At 38.5% G+C, this 20228-nt stretch overlaps 1 protein-coding gene across 1 annotated transcript in view; it reads right to left on the bottom strand.

Moving 5' to 3' along the window:
* Positions 1–20228, bottom strand: part of LOC138430923 (A disintegrin and metallopeptidase domain 3-like) — a 118274-nt gene that overhangs the window by 7219 nt on the left and 90827 nt on the right. The window contains exons 16-18 of the mRNA XM_069572946.1: positions 19833–20013; positions 7522–7608; positions 1883–2012 (exon numbers count right to left, since the gene is read on the bottom strand). Coding sequence (XP_069429047.1) covers positions 1883–2012; positions 7522–7608; positions 19833–20013 — 398 coding nt within the window. The remainder of the gene's footprint in view (positions 1–1882; positions 2013–7521; positions 7609–19832; positions 20014–20228) is intronic.

A 20228-nucleotide genomic window follows, 5' to 3' on the forward strand; every position in this document is an offset into this window, starting at 1 on the left:
AAAGGAACAAACCAGAAAATTAAAATTAAAAAAATATAAATCAAGCAATCAGAATTACCACCAAACCAATTATGATGATATTGTGTATTTTCATGGACATACTCAATTGTCTAAATCTTTGTGAACCCACGGACTGTAGCCTGCCAGGTTGTTTTGTCCATTGAATTTTTCAGGCAAGAATACTGGAGTGGGTTGCCATTCCCTTCTCAGTGGATCTTCCCCTCTCGTGGATCGAAGCCACATCTCTTGCATCTCCTGCACTGGCAGGTGGATTCTTTACCACTGCACCATCTCATGATATTAAGTGTAAACAAATTTAATGCCCTCTCAAAACAACAAGAGAATCTGTGCCACTGAAACACAGGTACAGTCCAATTATATGTTGATTCAAAGTAATTTACCAAGCTGCTGTATATCACAGGGAGCTCAGCTCGGGCCTCTGTGATGATCTAGAAGGGTGGAGATGAGAGGGAAGCTCAAGAGGGAAGAGATATATGTATACTGACTCATACGGTTGTACAGCAAAAACTAACACAACATTGGAAAGCAATTATACTCCAATTAAAGAATAAATTTAAAAAACATCTAGTTTTCAATAACTTTTGTATATGAATCCAAATTTTATTTTCCCATGTGTAGCATGACATTTTAAACACCTTGCAATATTAAAACAAGTGAAAAAAAACCAAACAACTTTTAACGTATATGCAGAGTACATCATGCAAAATGCTGGGCTGGATGAATCACAAGTTGGAATCAAGAATCTCTCTAACTGGGAGAAATATCAACAAGCACACCTATGCAGATGATACCACTCCAACAGCAGAAAGTGAAGAGGAACTAAAGAGCCTCTTGATGAGAGTGAAAGGAGAGAGTAAAAAAGTTGGCTTAAAGCTCAACATTCAGAAAACAAAGATCATGGCATCTGGTCCTATCACTTCATGCCAAACAGAAGGGGAAAAAGTGGTAACAGTGACAGATTTTCTTTCTTTGGCTCCAAAATCACTGGGGATGGTGACAGCAGCCATGAAATTGAAAGATACTTGATCCTTGGAAGGAAAGTTATGACACACCTAGACAGGGTATCAAGAAGCAGAGACATCAATTTGCTGACAAAGGTACATCTAGTCAAGACAAATGTTTTTCCAGTTGTCATGTACAGATATGAGAGTTGGACCATAAAGATGGCTGAGTGCTGAAGAATTGATGCTTTCAAGTTGTGGTGCTGGAGGAGACTCTTGAGAGTCCCTTGGACAGCAAGGAGATCAAACCAGTCAATCCTAAAGGAAATCAACCCTGAATATTCACTGGAAGGACTGATGCTGAAGTTCCAATACTTTGGCCACCTGATGTGAAGAGCCTACTCATTGGAAAAGACTCTGATGCTGGGAAAGATTGAAGGCAAAAGGAGAAGGGGGTGACACAAGATGAGATGGTTGGATGCCATTACTGACTCAGTGGACATGAATGTGAGCAAACGCTAGGAGATAGTGAAGGACAGGGAAGCCTGGCAGTGATGCAGTTCATGGGATCACGTGAGTCAAATGTAATTTAGTGACTGAACAGCAACAAAGCTAGAAAACCGCTGTATAAATCGAAAAATTTGGGAAACCATGGTTAAAATTAAGATGACACATTAAATGTTCATGGCTAGATTTGAGTTAAAAGCACATACAACATTTTGATTGATAACATAATCTATAGGTGTGCTATTTATAATAGCACTACAAAGTGACCGTTTACATTTAATTAGGTAAAATAAAATGAAAATGTTAGTTCCTTAATTGCATTCTCCACATGTCCAGTGCTTAATAGCCACATAGACAGTGGGGCTGTAAGGATACAGAAGGCTCTGTTGGAGCAGTGTTGGAGAGTTACTAACATTCCTCCTCCATCTCCTCTATATTCCAAAATCCATCATCGATACTTCCTCCTGGTGATGAGCTGAATTCCGCACAATTTGGGGGGATATATCCAGCATCACATTGACAATTTAGGTGAGAATTGCAAGTCTTGAGTGAAACAAAAATAAAGAAGACCATTTTATATGTCATATAAAAATTAAATGGATTAGTATTGATTGTGAGCCAAAGCAAATGATTAAAGTAATGCAATGTTATGTTACAGGCTGTTTTTACTTTAACGTGGAAAATAATTATAAAGATAAAATGCAATGTAAGAAATATCAATTCAATGCTTTTTATTTTTTAAAATATAAATTTTTTAATTTTAATTGGAGGTTAATTACTTTACAATATTGTATTGGTTTTGCCTAGAGGGTTTCTCTAATTTATCTCTTCAATAAAAGTAGACAACATTCTTGATACACCTGAAAATATGTAACTGTCTCTTCTAAAAAGGCATAGAAATTATGAAGCTAAAAGTTATAGCAGACGTTGAAATTTATTGTGAACTGTGCCAGATATTTTATAAAACTGTTGTAAGAGTCAACTTTTACAAAACATGGGGAGAAATCTAAAGGGTGAAGCTTACTTATTCAGGTACAGTTGGAAAAATTGATTTTGCTAGAAAATAGGAAGGCTAGGTGGCTTCCCTGGTAGCTCAGCTGATAAAGAATCCACCTGCAATGCAGGAGATCCTGGTTCAATTTTTTAGGTTGGGGGGATCCCCTGGAGAAGGGATAGGCTATCCACTCCAGTATTCTTGGGCTTCCCTGGTAGCTCAGATGGTAAAGAATTTGGCCTGCAATGTGGCAGACCTGGGTTCAATCCCTGGGTTGGGAAGATCCTCTGGAGGAGGTCATGGCAACTCACTCCAGTATTCTTGCCTGCATAAGCCCCAAGGACAGAGGAGCCTGGCAGGCTATGGTCCATGGGGTCGCAAAGAGTTGGACACGACTGAGCGACTAAGCACAGCACAGCACAGGAAGGCTACAATATATTTATAAATATGACCTTACGGATGAATCAAAAGATGGGTCAGAAGCAGAATAAGGAATCTAGGGATAAGTTCAAGCAAAATTAAATTGAAATTAAACAATAAAGGAATGGAACATAAAAGAAACTGTAAATAACAGGATGTGTAAATAGGAAGTAAATTTTGATACAAGACACACAGATCAATTTTTCCAGGATTACTATAGAAAATATGAAGCATCAAGATAATGGGAGATACTAACTACCCTTTTAAAGCTAAACACATATTTAGAAAATCCTAAATAGGGCACAGAATTTCTATAATTCAGGTGATGATTTCACAATGGCTAGACAAATAAAAGTGCAAATGGAAAATGTGACCAGACACACTGAAATGCTATTATTAATTTAAAAAAATGAAAATTAGCAATAAATTCAGCATGTTAGAAGATATTAGTAAACTAAGAAGCCCATCTGGCCTGAATTTGAAGAAATGTTTTCACTCCTGATAGGTGCAGAAAAACTGATATAATATTTCCTGAAGACAGGCAATATTTATTAAAATTCAAATTATGCATATATTTGGCCCATCAGATATCAATGCAATCAATTTATGAAATCAAATAACTCTGCAAAGTGAATGTACAGCAGCGTCCACTGTACCACTATTTACAACAGTTAAATAAAAATTCAGTAGTATACAAAAGTCCATCAGTGAATGACTTCAAATACAGAAAGAACCATAGAGAAAAATAAACTGAAGTCACTGATCTGAGACAGATTTCAATGGACAAAGATCTCTGCTGTTAAAAATATATTAGATTATGAGTAATGTGTAATAGAAATAAAGTTTGTGAGTGTTTTGTATATATCAGTTATCAGTTCAGTTCAGCTCAGTTCAATCACTCAGCCATGTTCAGCCCCATGGACTGCAACACACCAGGCTTCTCTGTCCTTCACCAATACCTGGAGCTTGCTCAAACTCATGTCCATCGAGTTGGTGATGCCTTCCAACCCTCTCATCCTCTGTCATCCCCTTCTTCTGCCTTCAATCTTTCCCAGCATCAGAGTCATGCACTCAATTATAAGCAGTATTTATATTTCTGTATACATATATAAATATATGTATATACTAACTCCAAAAAGAATGAAAAGATGGAGCCAAAGCAAAAACAACACCCAGCTGTGGATGTGACTGGTGATGGAAGTAAAGTCCGATGCTATAAAGAGTAATATTGCATAAGAACTTGGAATATTAGGTCCATGAATCAAGGCAACTTGGAAGAAGTCAAATAGGAGACAGCAAGAGAGAACGTTGACATTTTAAGAATCAGTCAACTAAAATAGACTGGAATGGGTGAATTTAACCCAGATGACCATTATACCTATTACCGTGGGCAAGAATCACTTAGAAGAAATGGAGTAGCCATCATAGTCAACAAAGAGTCTGAAATGCAGTACTTGGATGCAGTCTCAAGAATGACAGGATAATCTCTGTTTGTTTCCAAGGTGAACCGTTCAGTACCACAGTAATCGAAGTCTATGCCCCAACGAGTAATGCTGAAGAAGCTTAAGTTGAACAGTTCTATGAAGACCTACAAGACCTTCTAGAACTAACACTGAAAAAAGATGTCCTTTTCATTATAGGGGACTGGAATGCAAAAGAAAGGAGTCAAGAAATACCTGGGGTAATGGGAAAATTTGGCCTTGGAATGAAGCAGAATGAAGCAGGACAAAGGCTAAGAGAGTTTTGCCAAGAGATTGCACAGGTCATAGCAAACACCCTCTTCCAACAACACAAGAGAAGACTCTACACATGGACATCACCAGATGGTCAATACCAAAACCAGATTGATTATATTCTTTGCATACAAAGATGGAAAAGCTCTATAAAGCCAGCAAAAACAAGACGGGGAGCTGACTGTGGCTGAGATCATGAGCTCCTTATTGCCAAATTCAGACTGAAATTGAAGAAAGTGGAGAAAACTACTAGACCATTCAGGTATGACCTAAATCAAATCCCTTATGATTGTACAAGGGAAGAGACAAATAGATTCAGGGGATTAGACTGAGAGACAAGAGTGCCCAAAGAACTATGGATGAAGGCTCCTTACATTGTACAGGAGGCAGTGATCAAGACAATCCCGAAGAAAAAGAAATGCAAAAATGCACAATGATTGTCTGAGGAGGCTTTACAAGTATCTGAGAAAAGAAGAGAAGCTAAAGGCAAAGGAGAAAGGGAAAGATATACCCATTTGAATACAGAGTGCCAAAGAATAACAAGGAGAAGTAAGAGAGCCTTCCTCAGTGATCAGTGCAAAGAAATAGAGGAAAACAACAGAATGGGAAAGACTAGAGATCTTTTCAAGAAAATTAGAGATGCTAAGAGAACATTTCATGTAAAGATGGGCTCCATAAAGGACAGAAATGGTATGGACCTGACAGAAGCAGAAGATATTAAGAAAAGTGGCAAGAATACACAGAAGAACTATACAAAAAAGATCTTCACGACTGAGATAATCATGATGGTGTGATCACTCACCTAGAGCCAGACATCCTGGAATGTGAAGTCAAGTGGGCCTTAGGACGCATCACTATGAACAAAGCTAGTGGAGGTGATGGAATTCCAGTTGAGCTATTTCAAATCCTAAAAGATGATGCTGTGAAAGTGCTGCACTCAATATGCCAGCAAATTTGGAAAACTCAGCGGTGGCCACAAGAATGGAAAATGTGAGTTTTCACTCCAGTTCCAAAGAAAGGCAATGCCAAAGAATGCTCAAACTACCACAAAATTGAACTCATCTCACACCTTAGCAAGAGCAATGGCACCCCATTCCAGTACTCTTGCCTGGAAAATCCCATGGATGGAGGAACCTGCTGGGCTACAGTCCATGAGGTCTCTAAGAGTCAGACACGAATGAGTGACTTCACTTTCACTTTTCACTTTCATGCATTGGAGAAGGAAATGGCAACCCACTCCCGTGTTCTTGCCTGGAGAATTCCAATTCAGCCTGGTGGGCTGCCATTTATGGGTCGCACAGAGTCAGACACGAATGAAGCGACTTAGCAGTAGCAGCACACCCTAGCAAAGTAATACTCAAAATTCTCTAAGCCAGGCTTCAACAGTACATGAACTGTGAACTTCCAAAGTTCAACCTCGATTTAGAAAGGCAGAGGAACCAGAGATCAAATTACCAACATTTGTTGGATCACTGACAAAGCAAGAGTGTTCCAGAAAAACATCTATTTCTGCTTTATTGACTATGCCAAAGCCTTTGACTGTGTGAATCACAATAAATTGTGGAAAATTCTTCAAGAGATGGGGAAACCAGAACAGCTGACCTGCCTCCCGAGAAATCTGTATACAGGTCAAGACAGCAACAGTTAGAAACGGACATGGAACAACACACAGGTTCCAAGTTGGGAAAGGAGTATGTCAACGCTGTATATTGTCACCATGCTTATTTAACTTATATGCAGTATACCTCATGAGAAATGCTGGACTTGATGAAGCGCAAGCTGGAGTCAATATCGCCAGGAGAAATATCAATAACCTCAGACATGCAGATGATACCACCCTTATGGCAGAAAGTGAAGAGGAACTAAAAAGTCTCTTGATGAAAGTGAAAGAGGAGAATGAAAAAGTTGGCTTAAAGCTTAACATTCAGAAAATGAAGATCATGGCATCTGGTCCCATCACTTCATGGCAAGCAGATGGGGAAACAGTGGAAAGTGTCAGACTTTATTTTTTGGGGCTCCAAAATCACTGCAGATGGTGATTGCAGCCATGAAATTAAAAGATGCTTGCTCCTTGGAAGAAAAGTTATGACCATCTTAGACAGCATATTAAAAAGCAGAGACATTACTTTGCCAACAAAGGAGCATCTAGTCAAAGCTATGATTTTAGTAGTAGTCATGTATGGATATGAGAGTTGGACTATAAAGAAAGCTGAGGGCAGAAGAATTGATGCTTTTGAACTGTGGTGTTGGAGAAGACTCTTGAGAGTCCTTTAGACTGCAAGGGGATCCAGTTCATCCTAAAGGAAATCAGTACTGAATGTTCATTGGAAGAACTGATGTTGAAGCTGAAACTCCAATACTTTGGCCACCTAATGTGAAGAACTGATTCACTGGAGAAGACCCAGATGCTAGCAAGGACTGAACGTGGGAGGTGAAGGGGATGACAGACGATGAGATGGTTGCATGGCATCACTGACTCAATGGATATGAGTATGAGTAAACTCTGGGAGTTGGTGATGGATAGGGAGGCCTGGCATGCTGCAATCCTTGGGGTCACAAGGAGTTGGACATGACTGAGTGACTGATCTGAACTGAACTGATATAGATATAACACTAAATATATCTATTTCCAAAAGTATGCAGTCTCTATTCAACATTATAATAGCTTATGTTTCATATTACATTTTTGTACAAAGTTTAAAAGTTTTTAGCTCATGAAGTGTGCAATGATCTGATAGAATACATAGAACATGTACACATGTATAAATAATGAAATTTGGTTTCTACATTTGACTGAAATTCTCCAAAGAAATTTCCACATCCATAAATCTGAAGCTTATTATCTTGTAAAATGTTATGATATGTATTTTAAAACTATACATAAAATAGAGTAACAATTACATACCCCATGTCCTTTACATTTGACAAGTGGGTCACAATGTTGATACTGATCGTATTCATGAAGTAACCTGCAATTTCCGTGCTGACAAAACTAAAATGATGAAACAACCATCAACTTTAAAGTCAGGAATTCATTAACTGTACTTAGTATAAGAAATTAGATACACAATATGATATATACTTAGGATGAACTTGAATTTCGTAACATCTACTCATTCATTCTAATAAAAAACTTGAAGTCAAAATGGTACATTATTACTTTATCAAACATCAAGTTTTTACAATAAGATATTGCTTCCATTCGGAGAAGGCAATGGCACCCCACTCCAGTACTCTTGCCTGGAAAATCCCATGGACCGAGGAGCCTGGTGGGCTGCCGTCTGTGGGGTCGCACAGAGTCGGACACGACTGAGCGGCTTCACTTTCACTCTTCACTTTCATGCATTGGAGAAGGAAATGGCAACCCACTCCAGTGTTCTTGCCTTGAGAATCCCAGGGACAGGGAAGCCTGGTGGGCTGCTGTCTATGGGGTCGCATAGTATCGAACACAACTGAAGTGACTTAGCAGTAGTAGCAGCAGCATTGCTTCCATTGAAGGAGGAGGCTTGTGAGTTTACTAATAGCCAATGAAAATTATTAAAGTATTGTAATTTGGTATGTTACAGGAAGGTTTTATTTTAATGTGGAAAGGATTTTAAAAATAAAATACGAGAAAAGTCCATTCAGTGCTTTTCAAGTGCCATAGAGATTTTCTCTAATTTGTCTCCTCAATAAAAGTAGACAACATTCTTGATATACCAGAAAACATCAAACTTTTCTATGTCTTTTCTACAAGGCATAGAAATTATGAAGCTAAAAATTATAACTGGTATAGGAACAAAGCAAGCCAAATTTTAACGAGCATTTGAAATGGGCCTTTGAACTTTCTATGCATTTCTATATATATGCTCACATTGACCTTGAGAGGGAGATATTTTTATCCACATTTTACATTTGATAAGAATTAAATGTACACTTTTTAGGTCATGTCACCACTGACTGACAGAGCCAATATTCAGTGCAAGAACTACTTTAATCATAGAGCCCATTGATCAGTGCTCAATACCAGTGCTTCAACCAGTCATTTTTACATTCTCCTAACTTTATAACAGTATCCCTTGTCTTTCACAAAAGCAATGTGCTCCTTCATACCTAGCTTTATCTATCTTTGAGTTTGAAAGAGAAATTATACCCAAGTCATAGGTTATAAGGATGAAATAATTTATTACACAAAAAGGAACAAAAATAGTTTGGGACATAGTAAATGCTCACTAAATACAACTTTGTGTTTTATTTATTTAACCTGATTTTGACGTAGACTGCATGTTAATATTCCTCTATCAAAATATTAATTTAATTTGAATACTTTGGAGGACATGTTCTAAGATTATCTGCCCACTTTTCTCAAGTTATCTGATAGAATATCCAACAGATGATGAAGTCTAAAACATTTGTTATTTTCTATCACTATTGGTAAGTAAATATACAGACAAAGGTGCATCTAGTCAAAGCTATGATTTTTCCTGCAGTCATGTAGGATGTGTTCAGTTCAGTCACTCAGTCATGTGCGACTCTTTGCGACCACATGAACCGCAGCACGCCAGGCCTCCTTGTCCATCACCAACTCCCGGAGTCCACCCAAACCCATGTCCATTGAGTCGGTGATGCCATCCAACCATCTCATCCTCTGTCGTCCCCTTCTCCTCCTGCCTTCAATCTTTCCCAGCATCATGGTCTTTTCAAATGAGTCAGCTCTTCACTCCGGTGGCCAAAGTATTTGAGTTTCAGCTTCAACATCAGTCCTTCCAATGAATATTCAGGACTGGGAGGGACTGTGGGCAGGAGAAGGCGACAACAGACAATGAGATGGCTGGATGGCATCACCGACTTGATGCACATGAGTTTGGGTGAACTTCAGTAGTTGGTAATGTACATGACGGAGAGACTGAACTGAACTGAGGTAAGAATGGGTGAGAAAAAGGGGGAAATTTCATTTACTTTTTCATTGATCAGCTTATCTAATTTTGGACAGGCACATGCCCCAAACACATTCCTTTTCAAGTTTGAAACGAATGTGCTGAGATGTGGTTATTGTCCTTCATATTCCTATGGGGACTAGAATCAGCTAGATAAACTATTCTGATGGCTGCTTCATATTGCTTAAAGCAGTGGTCCCCAATATTTTTGGCACCAGGGACAGGTAATGTGAGTGATGGGGAGCGATGGGGAGTGGCAGGCAAAGCTTTGCTTGCTTTCTTGGCAGTTACTTACTGCTGTGTGGCCTGGTTCCTATTAAGGGTTGGGGACCCCTGGCTATTTCTAACAGCAATATAATTTTGTTGTTAATGCTTATTGATTTTCTTTTCTTTGGAATTGAGGTTTTCCTGGTTCATGGTATGAAGAGTGTGATTTTTGATTGAAACCTCAATTTTGATTACTGTGTTATGAGATTCTGGTTAAACCTTGCGGTTAAACCTGGTTAAACTTTCTGGTTCAGCAGTTCTCCTCTGTTACAACTCTGAAGTAGGGGAAAGGAACACTGCCTCATTTTTGCCAGGTAATGCTGAAAGTTGGAGAAAGGAATGGCAACGCACTCCAGTATCCTTGCCTGGACAATGCCATGGACAAAGGAGTCTGGTGGGCTACAGTACAAGGAGTCTCAAAGAGTTGTGCAAGACTGAGCAGCTATCATTCACTCAGCATTGGAAGTACAGAATCTGGAATGAGAAGGGCTCCTTATTATTGCAAGTGGCTGGGGAGAACAAGCTCTCCACAAATCCTCTGTTCTACCACCCTGGTGAGAGTAGAAGTGTAGCTACAATTTTATCTATATCCTTTGGCTGCAGTAGAGAATCCATTGTTTAAAAGTGTACCATCTTGCTAAGCTGTTCACTTGGCTAAAGTCAGGCTTTCCTTTATGACTTATTTCTGTCTGTTTCATTTGACATTTCTGAGTTTCTGGCTTCTCTGGCACTCAGTTTGGGAGATATAAGGCTAAAAGCAAAGAGATCATATTGTTATGTTTTTCCACAGGTACTGAGGTGCCTAGCTGGTCTGCTGAAAGAATCTTTCAGGTTTTGGAATCTTCTTATGTTTATTTTACATTTAATATCCAGGACTCTAAGCTACAATTAATCATAAGAATAGAAGAAATTATGTCTAGTCTGTCCTGGAACTTCAAATCTATTCAGTAGTTTTAACCATGATATAATATATTTATCAATATTTGCCCTTATCTGTAACTGACTGTACCGTTTAAGATAACTCTGAGATACTTGGATACTCACAGATACTATCCCTAAGTTTTCTTTGAGTTTTTATTAAAGCACTTTGATCTGTAATTCCTTTGAAATAATGTTTTATACCTTAGACTATAGGCTAATTTATCCTTGTACCTATTGGCTTTTATTTTAATTATTTCAACTTAATATCTTAAGTCTTGTTATTTAGTAAGATGAATTCCCAATTTCCATTTTATTTCAAATTGCATTGGCTATTTTGTACATTTAGCTCTTTGCATTTTAATATAACTTTTAAATAAGTTTTTCAATTTCCACCAGCAACACATTCCCTGCCCCCCACCTCAGAAAAGAAACCTGGTGGAATCATGATTCTTCTGGATTCTTCTGGATCATATTCATTAATTGATTTTGAGAACAGTGCCATTTTAACAATATTGCCTTCCAAGTCAAAGACACAATCTATGCTTAAATAGTGATCACAACCCACATAATTTTCATGTGTAGTCAAAAAAGTAGAGCTGAAGGGGATGGGAGATGGATAAATTAGGAGTTTAGGATTAGCAGATAAAAACCACTATATACAAAATAGATAAACAAGAAGGTCCTACAGTATAGCACATGAAACCATATTCAATATCTTGTAATACAACACAATGGAAAAGAATATATATAACTGAATCACTTTGTTGTACACAAGACACTAACACAGCCCTGTAACTCAACTATATTCAATTAAAAAAATTTAAAAGGTAGAAATAATGTCTTGCAGGTTTTACCTTGATTTCTCTATCACCATAATATTACATATCTCTATGTCATTAAAAATTATTTGTATTTGGTATGGGCTTTCCTGGTGGCTCAGACAGTAAAGAATCCACTTGCAATGTGGGAGACCTGTGTTCAATACCTGGGTTGGAAAGATCCCCTGGAGGAGGTAATGGCTGCCCACGCCAGTATTCTGGCCTGGAGAACCCCCATGGATAGAGAAAAATGATAGGCTAGAGTCCATGGGGTTGTAGAGTCAGACATGACTGAGTGATATTCACTTTCACTTCACTCTGCTTAACTTATCTGATAAACCTATAATTGGCATTTAGTGTGTCTTGTTTATTTGATCTATTATAACTCACATCATAATTGCTCTATATCAATGTCTATTTCATAATATTTGAAAATTAAACTTAATTACACCAGAAATAGATAAAAAGTGTGATGATAAATTTGACTCCTAAACATTTCAAAATCACTTTCCATAAAGTATCTGATGATTTATACTTATTTTTAAGAAGGTTATAAGTTATGCTTCTCACCATCAAATTTTCTTTTTACTTGAAGTATAGCTGGTTTACAATATATTAGTTTTGGATATACTACATATTGATTCAGTATTTTATTATAGTATACTCCATTTAAAATTAATATAAAATATTGGCTATATTCTCTGAGCTGTGTAATATATTCTTGTAGCTTATTTGGAAGACAACACAAACAGACAGAAAGACACACCACATTCTTAAATAGGCAGAATCAATACTGTCCAAAGGACTACACTTTCCAAGGGAATTTCCAGATTTAATGAAATTCATATCAAATTACCAATGAAAGTTTTCACAGAGCTAGAACAAAAATTATAAAATTTGTAAAGAGACACAAAAGACCCCGAATAACCAAAGGAATCTAAAGCAAAATGAAGCTGAAGAATCAGGCTCCCAGACTTAAGACTACACTACAAAGCTACAGTCATCAAAAACAGGAAGGTACTGGCACAAAAACACATATAGATCAGTGGACTAGGACACAAAGCTCATGATAAACCCATACACCTATGGTCACCTAATCTATGACAAAGCAGGCAAGACTATACAATGGAGAAAAGACAGTCTCTTCAATAAGCAGTCCTGGGAAACTGGACAGCTACATGTTAAAAAAAACAAAAAGAAATTAGAAAACTCTAACACTATACACAAAAATAAGCTCAAAATGAATTAAAGACTTAAATGTAAGATTGAAGAGGAAAAAAAGACCAAACATTCCCTAACATAAATTGCAGCAATATGTTTTTTGACCCATCTCCCAGGGTAATGGAAATAAAAACAAAAATAAATGGTACCTAATTAAAATCAAAAGCTGTTGCACAGCAAAGGGAATCATATACAAAAACAAAAAGACAACTCACAGGATGGAAGAAGATATTTGCAAATGATGCAACTGACAAAGAATTAGCCTTTAAAAATTTCAAGCAGCTCATGCAGCTCAACATCATGAAAACACACAACCCAGTCAAAACATGGGCAAAAGACCTAAAGAGAGGCAATGCTCTAGAGAAGACATACAGATGGGTAAGTGACCTATGAGAAGATGTTCAACATAGTTAATTATTGAAAATGAAAGTGTTAGGCATTTAGCTGTGTCTGACTCTTTGCAACCCCGTGGACTGTCAGAGAACTAAGATCATGGCATCCAATCTCATCACTTTATGGCAAATAGATGGGAAACAATGGAAACGTGACAGATTTTATCTTCTTGGGCTTCAAAATCACTGTGGAGACTGAGGCCATGAAATTAAAAGACACTTGCTTCTTGAAAGAAAGGCTATGAAAAACATGGACAGTGTATTAAGAAACAGAGACAGCACTTTGCTGACAAAGGTCTGTATAGTCAAAGCTATGGTTTTTCCAGTAGTCATGTATGGATGGGAGTTGGACCATAAGGAAGACTGAGCACTGAAGAATTGATGCTTTCAAACCGTGGCGCTGGAGAAGACTCTTGAGAGTCCCTTGGACTGCAAGGAGATCAAACCAGTCAATCCTAAGTGAAATCAACCCTGAACATTCATTGGAAGGACTGATGCTAAAGCTGAATCTCTAATACTTTGGCCACCTGATGGGAAGAGTCAACTCACTGGAAAAGACCCAGATGGTGGGAGGGATTGAAGGCAGGAGGAGAAAGGGACAACAAGATGAGATGGTTGGATGGCATCACTGACTCAAAGGACATGAGTCTGAGCAGACTCCGGGAGATGGTGAAGGATAGGGAAGCCGGGCATGCTGTAGTCCTTGGGGTCACAAAGAGTTGAACAGGACTTACTGACTGAACAACAACAAGGCTCCTCTGTCCATGGAATTTCTCCAGGCAAAGAATCCTAGAGTGGGCAGCCATTCCCTTCTTCAGGAGATCTTCCCAATCCAGAGATCAAACCCAGGTCTCCTGCATTGCCGGCAGATTTTTTAACCATCTGAGACACCAGGGAAGCCCATCAAATTATCAGAGAAATGTGAACCAAAACTGCAATGTGGTTTCGTATCATCTCATATGGTCAGGATGGCCATCATCCAAATATCTACAAACAGTAAATGCTAGAGAGGGTATGCAGAGAAGGGAACTCTCCTATGAGGTTTGTTGGGATGTAAATTGGTGCAGCCACTACGGAGAACAATTCTTTAAAAATGGAAATACCGTATGATCTAGCAGTCCCACTCCTGGGTATATAACCAGAGAAAAATCTTGATTCAAAAGCATACATGCACCCCAATGTTCACTGTAGCACTATTCAAAATAGCCAAGACACAGAAGCAGATTAAATGTCCCTCAGCAGATGAAGGGATAAAGGATAAGTGGTACATATATACAATGGGATATTAGCCACTAAAAAGAATGAATTAATGTCATTTGTAGCAACATAAATGAACCTGGAGATTATCAAACTAAGTGAAGTAAGTCAGACAGAGAAAGATAAGTATCACAGGATATCACTTATACGTGTATTCTTAAAGAAAAATAATTGAAATGAAGTTATTTACAAAATAGAAACTGACTCATAGACTTAGAAAATGAACTTATGGCTACTAAGGGTGAAGGGTTGAGGGGGAAGGATAGATTGGGTGTTTGGGATTGACATGCACACATTGTTATATTTAAAACAGATAACCAACAAGGACTAACTATATAGCACAGGGAACTCTGTTCAATATCCTGTAATAACCTAAATGGGAAAAGAATCTGAAAAAAGTGGATATATAAAACTTAATCACTTTGCTTTACACCTGAAACTAATACAATATTGTTAATTAACTGTACTCCAATATAAATTAAAAATTAAAATAATAAAGTTAGCATAAAATATTGGCTATGTTCTCTGTGCCGTGCGATATATTCTTATAGCTTATTTATTTTATATGTATTAGTTTGTATCTCTTCAGAGAAGGCAATGGCACCCTATTCCAGTACTCTTGCCTGGAAAATCCCATGGACAGAGAAGCCTGGTGGGCTGCAGTCCATGGGGTTGCTAAGAGTCTGACACGACAGAGCGACTTCACTTTCACTCTTCACTTTCATGCATTGGAGAAGGAAATGGCAACTCACTCCAGTGTTCTTGCCTGGAGAATCCCAGGGACGTGGGACCCTGGTGGGCTGCTGTCTATGGGGCTGCACAGAGTCGGACACGACCTAAGTGACATAGCAGCAGCAGCAGCAGCAGCAGTTTGTATCTCTTAATTTCTCCCTGCTAACCTCTTTCCACTGGTAATCACTAACTTGTTCTCTGTATCTATGAGCCTCTTTTAGTTATTGTATTCTTCACCTCTGACTAGTTATTTTTAATATTTCTAGTTTTTCACTAAAATTCTCACTGTGTTCATTTCTTCTTTTCCCAAGTTCAGATAACATTCTTATTGCTTATGCTTTAAACTTGTTATCTGGTAAATTATCTTTTTTTGTTTTCTCAGTTATTTTTTCTTTCATTTGAAATAATTCTTTTCTCTCATTTTGTTTGACTTCGTCTCTATGAAATTAAGTGAAAGAGTTAACTATCCTAGCCTTGAGGGAATGTCTTTGTGTCCCAGCATCCCTATACTGTCTGTGTGTACCCAGTGGTTTTTGTGGTAGAGCTAGATCTGACATGATCATGGGTCGCATCCTGTCCCAGGGTGTGCTGCCAGCTGTCACTTTGGTGAGATGCAGGATTGATGACAAAGGGATAGAGTCAGTGCCAGGTGTGAGCTGAGACTTCTCCTATGATCCGTGGCTATCACCACCCTACTGGGGAGATGGCATCAGGTCCCAAGTTGCTGATGGTGAATGGATAAGGACAACCTTATGGTATAAGCTTGGGTCCAAGTTGGTCCAATTCATTTTAAGTATGCACCTTCCCCCTCCATCCTGGGAAGGGCACCTCTGCCCCAGAGGGTATGATCCCTGAAGCAAGAGGGTGCTGGAGTGGGTGCCTGATGTGGTTGGGGCATGTGCCCTGGTATGACTCTGGAATGTCAGCCAGAATTCTAGACACTTCCTGATCCACTCCCTCTATAAGCAGCAGAAATAGCTGCCCTTGCCCCATTCAGCTCCATCCTTCCCATGTGCACACTCTCCTCAGCAATGACAGACTTTGCCCTACTGCAAAGCAGTGCTGCAGCTAGTGAGGCCAGGGCAGATATTCAACATGGCCTGGGGTGCACCTTGCATGGTTTCAGGAAAAGAGCCAGAGCTCTAGGCAGGTTCAATCAGCTTCCTCTGCCTTGTTCCCTGGAGTAAAGCCAGTTCTTTACAAGCAGAGTCTTGTTTTTTTTTTTTTTTTTTTTCTTCACAGCCTCCTGGTGATAGCTCAGTTGGTAAAGAATTCACCTGCAATGCAGGAGACTCTGGTTCAATTCCTGGGTTGGGAAGATCCTCTAGAGAAGGGATAGGCTACCCACTCCAGTATTCTCGGGGTTCCCTTGTGGCTCAGCTTGTGATAGCTCAGTTGGTAAAGAATCCGCCTGCAATGCGAGAGACCTGGGTTTGATCCCTGGGTGGGGAAGATCCCCTGGAGAAAGGAAAGGCTATCCACTCCAGTATTCTGACCTGGACAATTCCATGGACTGTATAGTCCATGGGATCGCAGAGTCAGACACGACTGAGCGACTTGCACTGACACTTGTAAGCCCCACTGATTTTCAAACTTGATAAGGGATCAAATCCCAGTGTCAGATCCCAGGCCTGGGGTATCCAGTAATCAGTTTAAACCACTCGCTCTCCAGGGAGGATCTCTGAACCATACACACACACACACCCCTCAACCTTCCTCTATGCTCCCTCCTAGAGGCACAGGTGCTGTAGTGATTGTCCTCCCTGCCTACCTGACAAGTATCCAATTTGTTTTCAGGGAGAATTGCTTCACATGTAGTTGTATTTTTGATGTGTTCCTGGGGAGAGGTGAGTTTAACATCTTTCTATGATGACATCTTCATCTTTTCTCCATCAAATGTTATTTTTGATGTCAAAATGATAATAGAAAAAATAGCTGAATATTCACTTACTTTGAATTTATTTAATCACAGGTTAAGTTAGAACATTTTCATGTTTCTTAGTCATGTGTTCAATTTCATGATTTTTTTGTACAGATAAACACTAGAGTATGTGTGTGTGTGCATATATACATGTATACTGGGATATGTGTGTGTACACATGTATATATTCACTGGGGTATGTGTGTGTGTGCACAGACACATGTATACTGGGATATGTGTGTGTACACATGTATATATATACTGGGGTATGTGTATGTGTGTGCACAGGTACATATATACTGGGACATGTGTTTGTGTGCACATGTACGTGCATACTTGGATATGTGTGTCTACACATGTACATGTACATTGGGGTACATGTGTGTGCACATGCACATATATACTGCGGTATGTGTGTATGTGCACACATGTACATGTGTACTGATATATGTATGTGTACACATGCATATATACACTGGGGTATGGATGTGTGTGCACATGTACATATATACTGGGGTACACATAGATGTGCATGTATATATACATATATATATGTGTATATATATGCTGCTAAGTCACTTCAGTCGTGTCCAACTCTGTATGACCCCATAGACGGCAGCCTACTAGGCTCCTCCATCCCTGGGATTCTCCAGGCAAGAGTACTGGAGTGGGTTGCCATTGCCTTCTCTGACATATATATATATATATATACATATATATGTGTGTATATATATATATATACACACACACACATAGTGGGGGTATACCCACTATGATAACCTGATACCTATTACTCTGATACCAACCGAGTGTCCAAGAATTCAATTCAACTCATTCTGACACAATCTATCTGCAGTTAGAATCAAACTCCAAAAGATAAAAGGCTCAGTCCCACAAGACTCTTCCCATTTCAGACACCAGATTCAAGTCTTTATCCTTCTGACCAACTGGCTACAAATTGGAGGTTCCCATGGCTCCCTCTCTGGTTTGATGATTTCCTAATTTGGCTCACAGAACTCAGGGAAAGACCTCACTTATGTTTACTAATTTATGGGAAAGAATATAACTCAGGAACAGCCAAATGGAAGAGATGCACAGGTCAAGTTATGTTGTCGGGCAAGAGGAAGTGACATTGTCTCCATGCCCTCTCCAGGCACATCCTCATTACAACACATTGTGTTCACCAACTTACAAGCTATCTTGAGTGTAATCATTCAAAAATTTTTACAGAGTCCAGTCTCCAGACATATCATTCCCTTTATTGATGCTGTGAGTGGAGCTTAAAGCTCCACTCCATTAATCAATTGGTCTTTCTGGTGACCAGCATACTCTGAAGCATCAAGAGGCACCACCCTATTACCTCATTAGCATAAACCTAGGTTTCTCTGGATGAATCTCAGTATGAATAACACCAAGTATTCCTGTCAGGAAATTCTAAGGTTTAGGAGCTCAGGGCCAGAAACCAAGGGAAAAGGCCAAATTAATTTTCTTGTGCATGTTAAATCACATTGTACTATTATACCATTATATTACTTTTTTTCTAATTAATGAATAATTGAATTAGTTCATAATTTTACATATTTACTCTGCCATATTTATGGTAAACATGATTGCATTTTGTTTTAAATGATGCTTAGAGGGATGACATATTACTTCATAACGCAGTCAGCATCAGTATGTTCCTTTATGACTGAAAGTGAAAGTTGCTCAGTCTCGTCCAACTCTTTGCCAGCTTCATGGACTGTAGCCTCCAGACTCCTCTGTCCATGGAATTCAGGCAAGAATACTGGAGTGGAGAGCTGTTCCCTTCTACAGGGGATCTTCCCAACCCAGAGGTCAACTGTAGCCTTCCAGACTCCTCTGTCCATGGAATTCTTCAGGCAAGAATACTGGAATGGGTAGCCTATCCCTTTTCTAGGGGATCTTCCTAACCCAGTAATTGAACTGGGGTCTCCTGCATTGTAGTTGGATTCTTTACAAGCTGAGCTACCAGGGAAGCCATTATATTTATGTGAGACTGTCTTTTGCCATTCTGAGGTAAGGTTACTATCCACTTCCAATTTCCTCTATTCTTCACTTTTTAAAAATACTGTATCTTAATATAATTATTTAATTAAAATGTGAAATAATTGTTTCCCTTTTTACTTTCATGTACTAGCTTTAATGGCACTGTTTTAAAAAATTCTTTATGTTTATCAAAGTATTTAAGAAAAATACGTAAAATTTAAACTGTTTTATTATTGTATCTTGTAGAAAGGTCCAATTTTAAACAAGCATGTTATGTTTTTGAAGAAAGAACTAGGGGAGTAGGCTAATGAGAAAATATTTTAGTTTCATTGCAATTTAATTCTAGTCAAATACTGCAATGCTATATGTTGGATTTTATTTTTTTGGTTTTCCTTGTTTTTCTCATTATTTAGTTTGTTCTGACCCATTTTTTTTCATGTATTATTTGATATTTTTTGTTCTTTGATTACACAAACTGTCGCAGGCCAGATCCTTGCCTACTGGACAAGATTAGATTCTCAAATGTGACAAAACAAATTCAACTAACTATAGCAAAATTCACAGTAAAAAGATAGACAGTGAAGTAAAGTCTCCTTTAGCCAATAGAAAGTGACCTTTTAATTTTACGATGATATAGTAGCCAAAATTTGTACCATTAATTACAAATTTAAAAACCTTAAGCTCTCTCTCTCTCTCCCCCCCCCCACACACACACACTGAGACATCCATATACCCTATACAGAAGCAAGTAAAATTTTATTTACCTTATGTTCATCACACATGGTTCCATTAGCCGTCATAGTAGGGTCTGGATATCTATGAAGTCTTAAATTTGCTGACATACATATATGGCCTCCAAGGAAGGTATATTGAACATGAATGTCATTCCTTGATACTATAGCTGAATGTGTCCAATGGCAAACTAACTTTCCACAAAGGAGTTGGCTATCAATATATTAAAAAAAAAAAATCTCTTAATGCCCAGAGGTCTCTTAGAGACACAAGAGATTAGATAAAAAAAACAGTACCAAATATGAGGATACTTCAAAATGTTACTGAGATCATAAAGCTATTCAGAATGTACACCAACTAGTAAAGTGCAACATATAAATACATCTATATAAACTAGGTTAATCTTTCATTTGCATTAAGTGATTCTT

The sequence above is a fragment of the Ovis canadensis genome, chromosome 26, assembly GCF_042477335.2.
Source record: "Ovis canadensis isolate MfBH-ARS-UI-01 breed Bighorn chromosome 26, ARS-UI_OviCan_v2, whole genome shotgun sequence".
Lineage (NCBI taxonomy): Eukaryota > Metazoa > Chordata > Mammalia > Artiodactyla > Bovidae > Ovis > Ovis canadensis.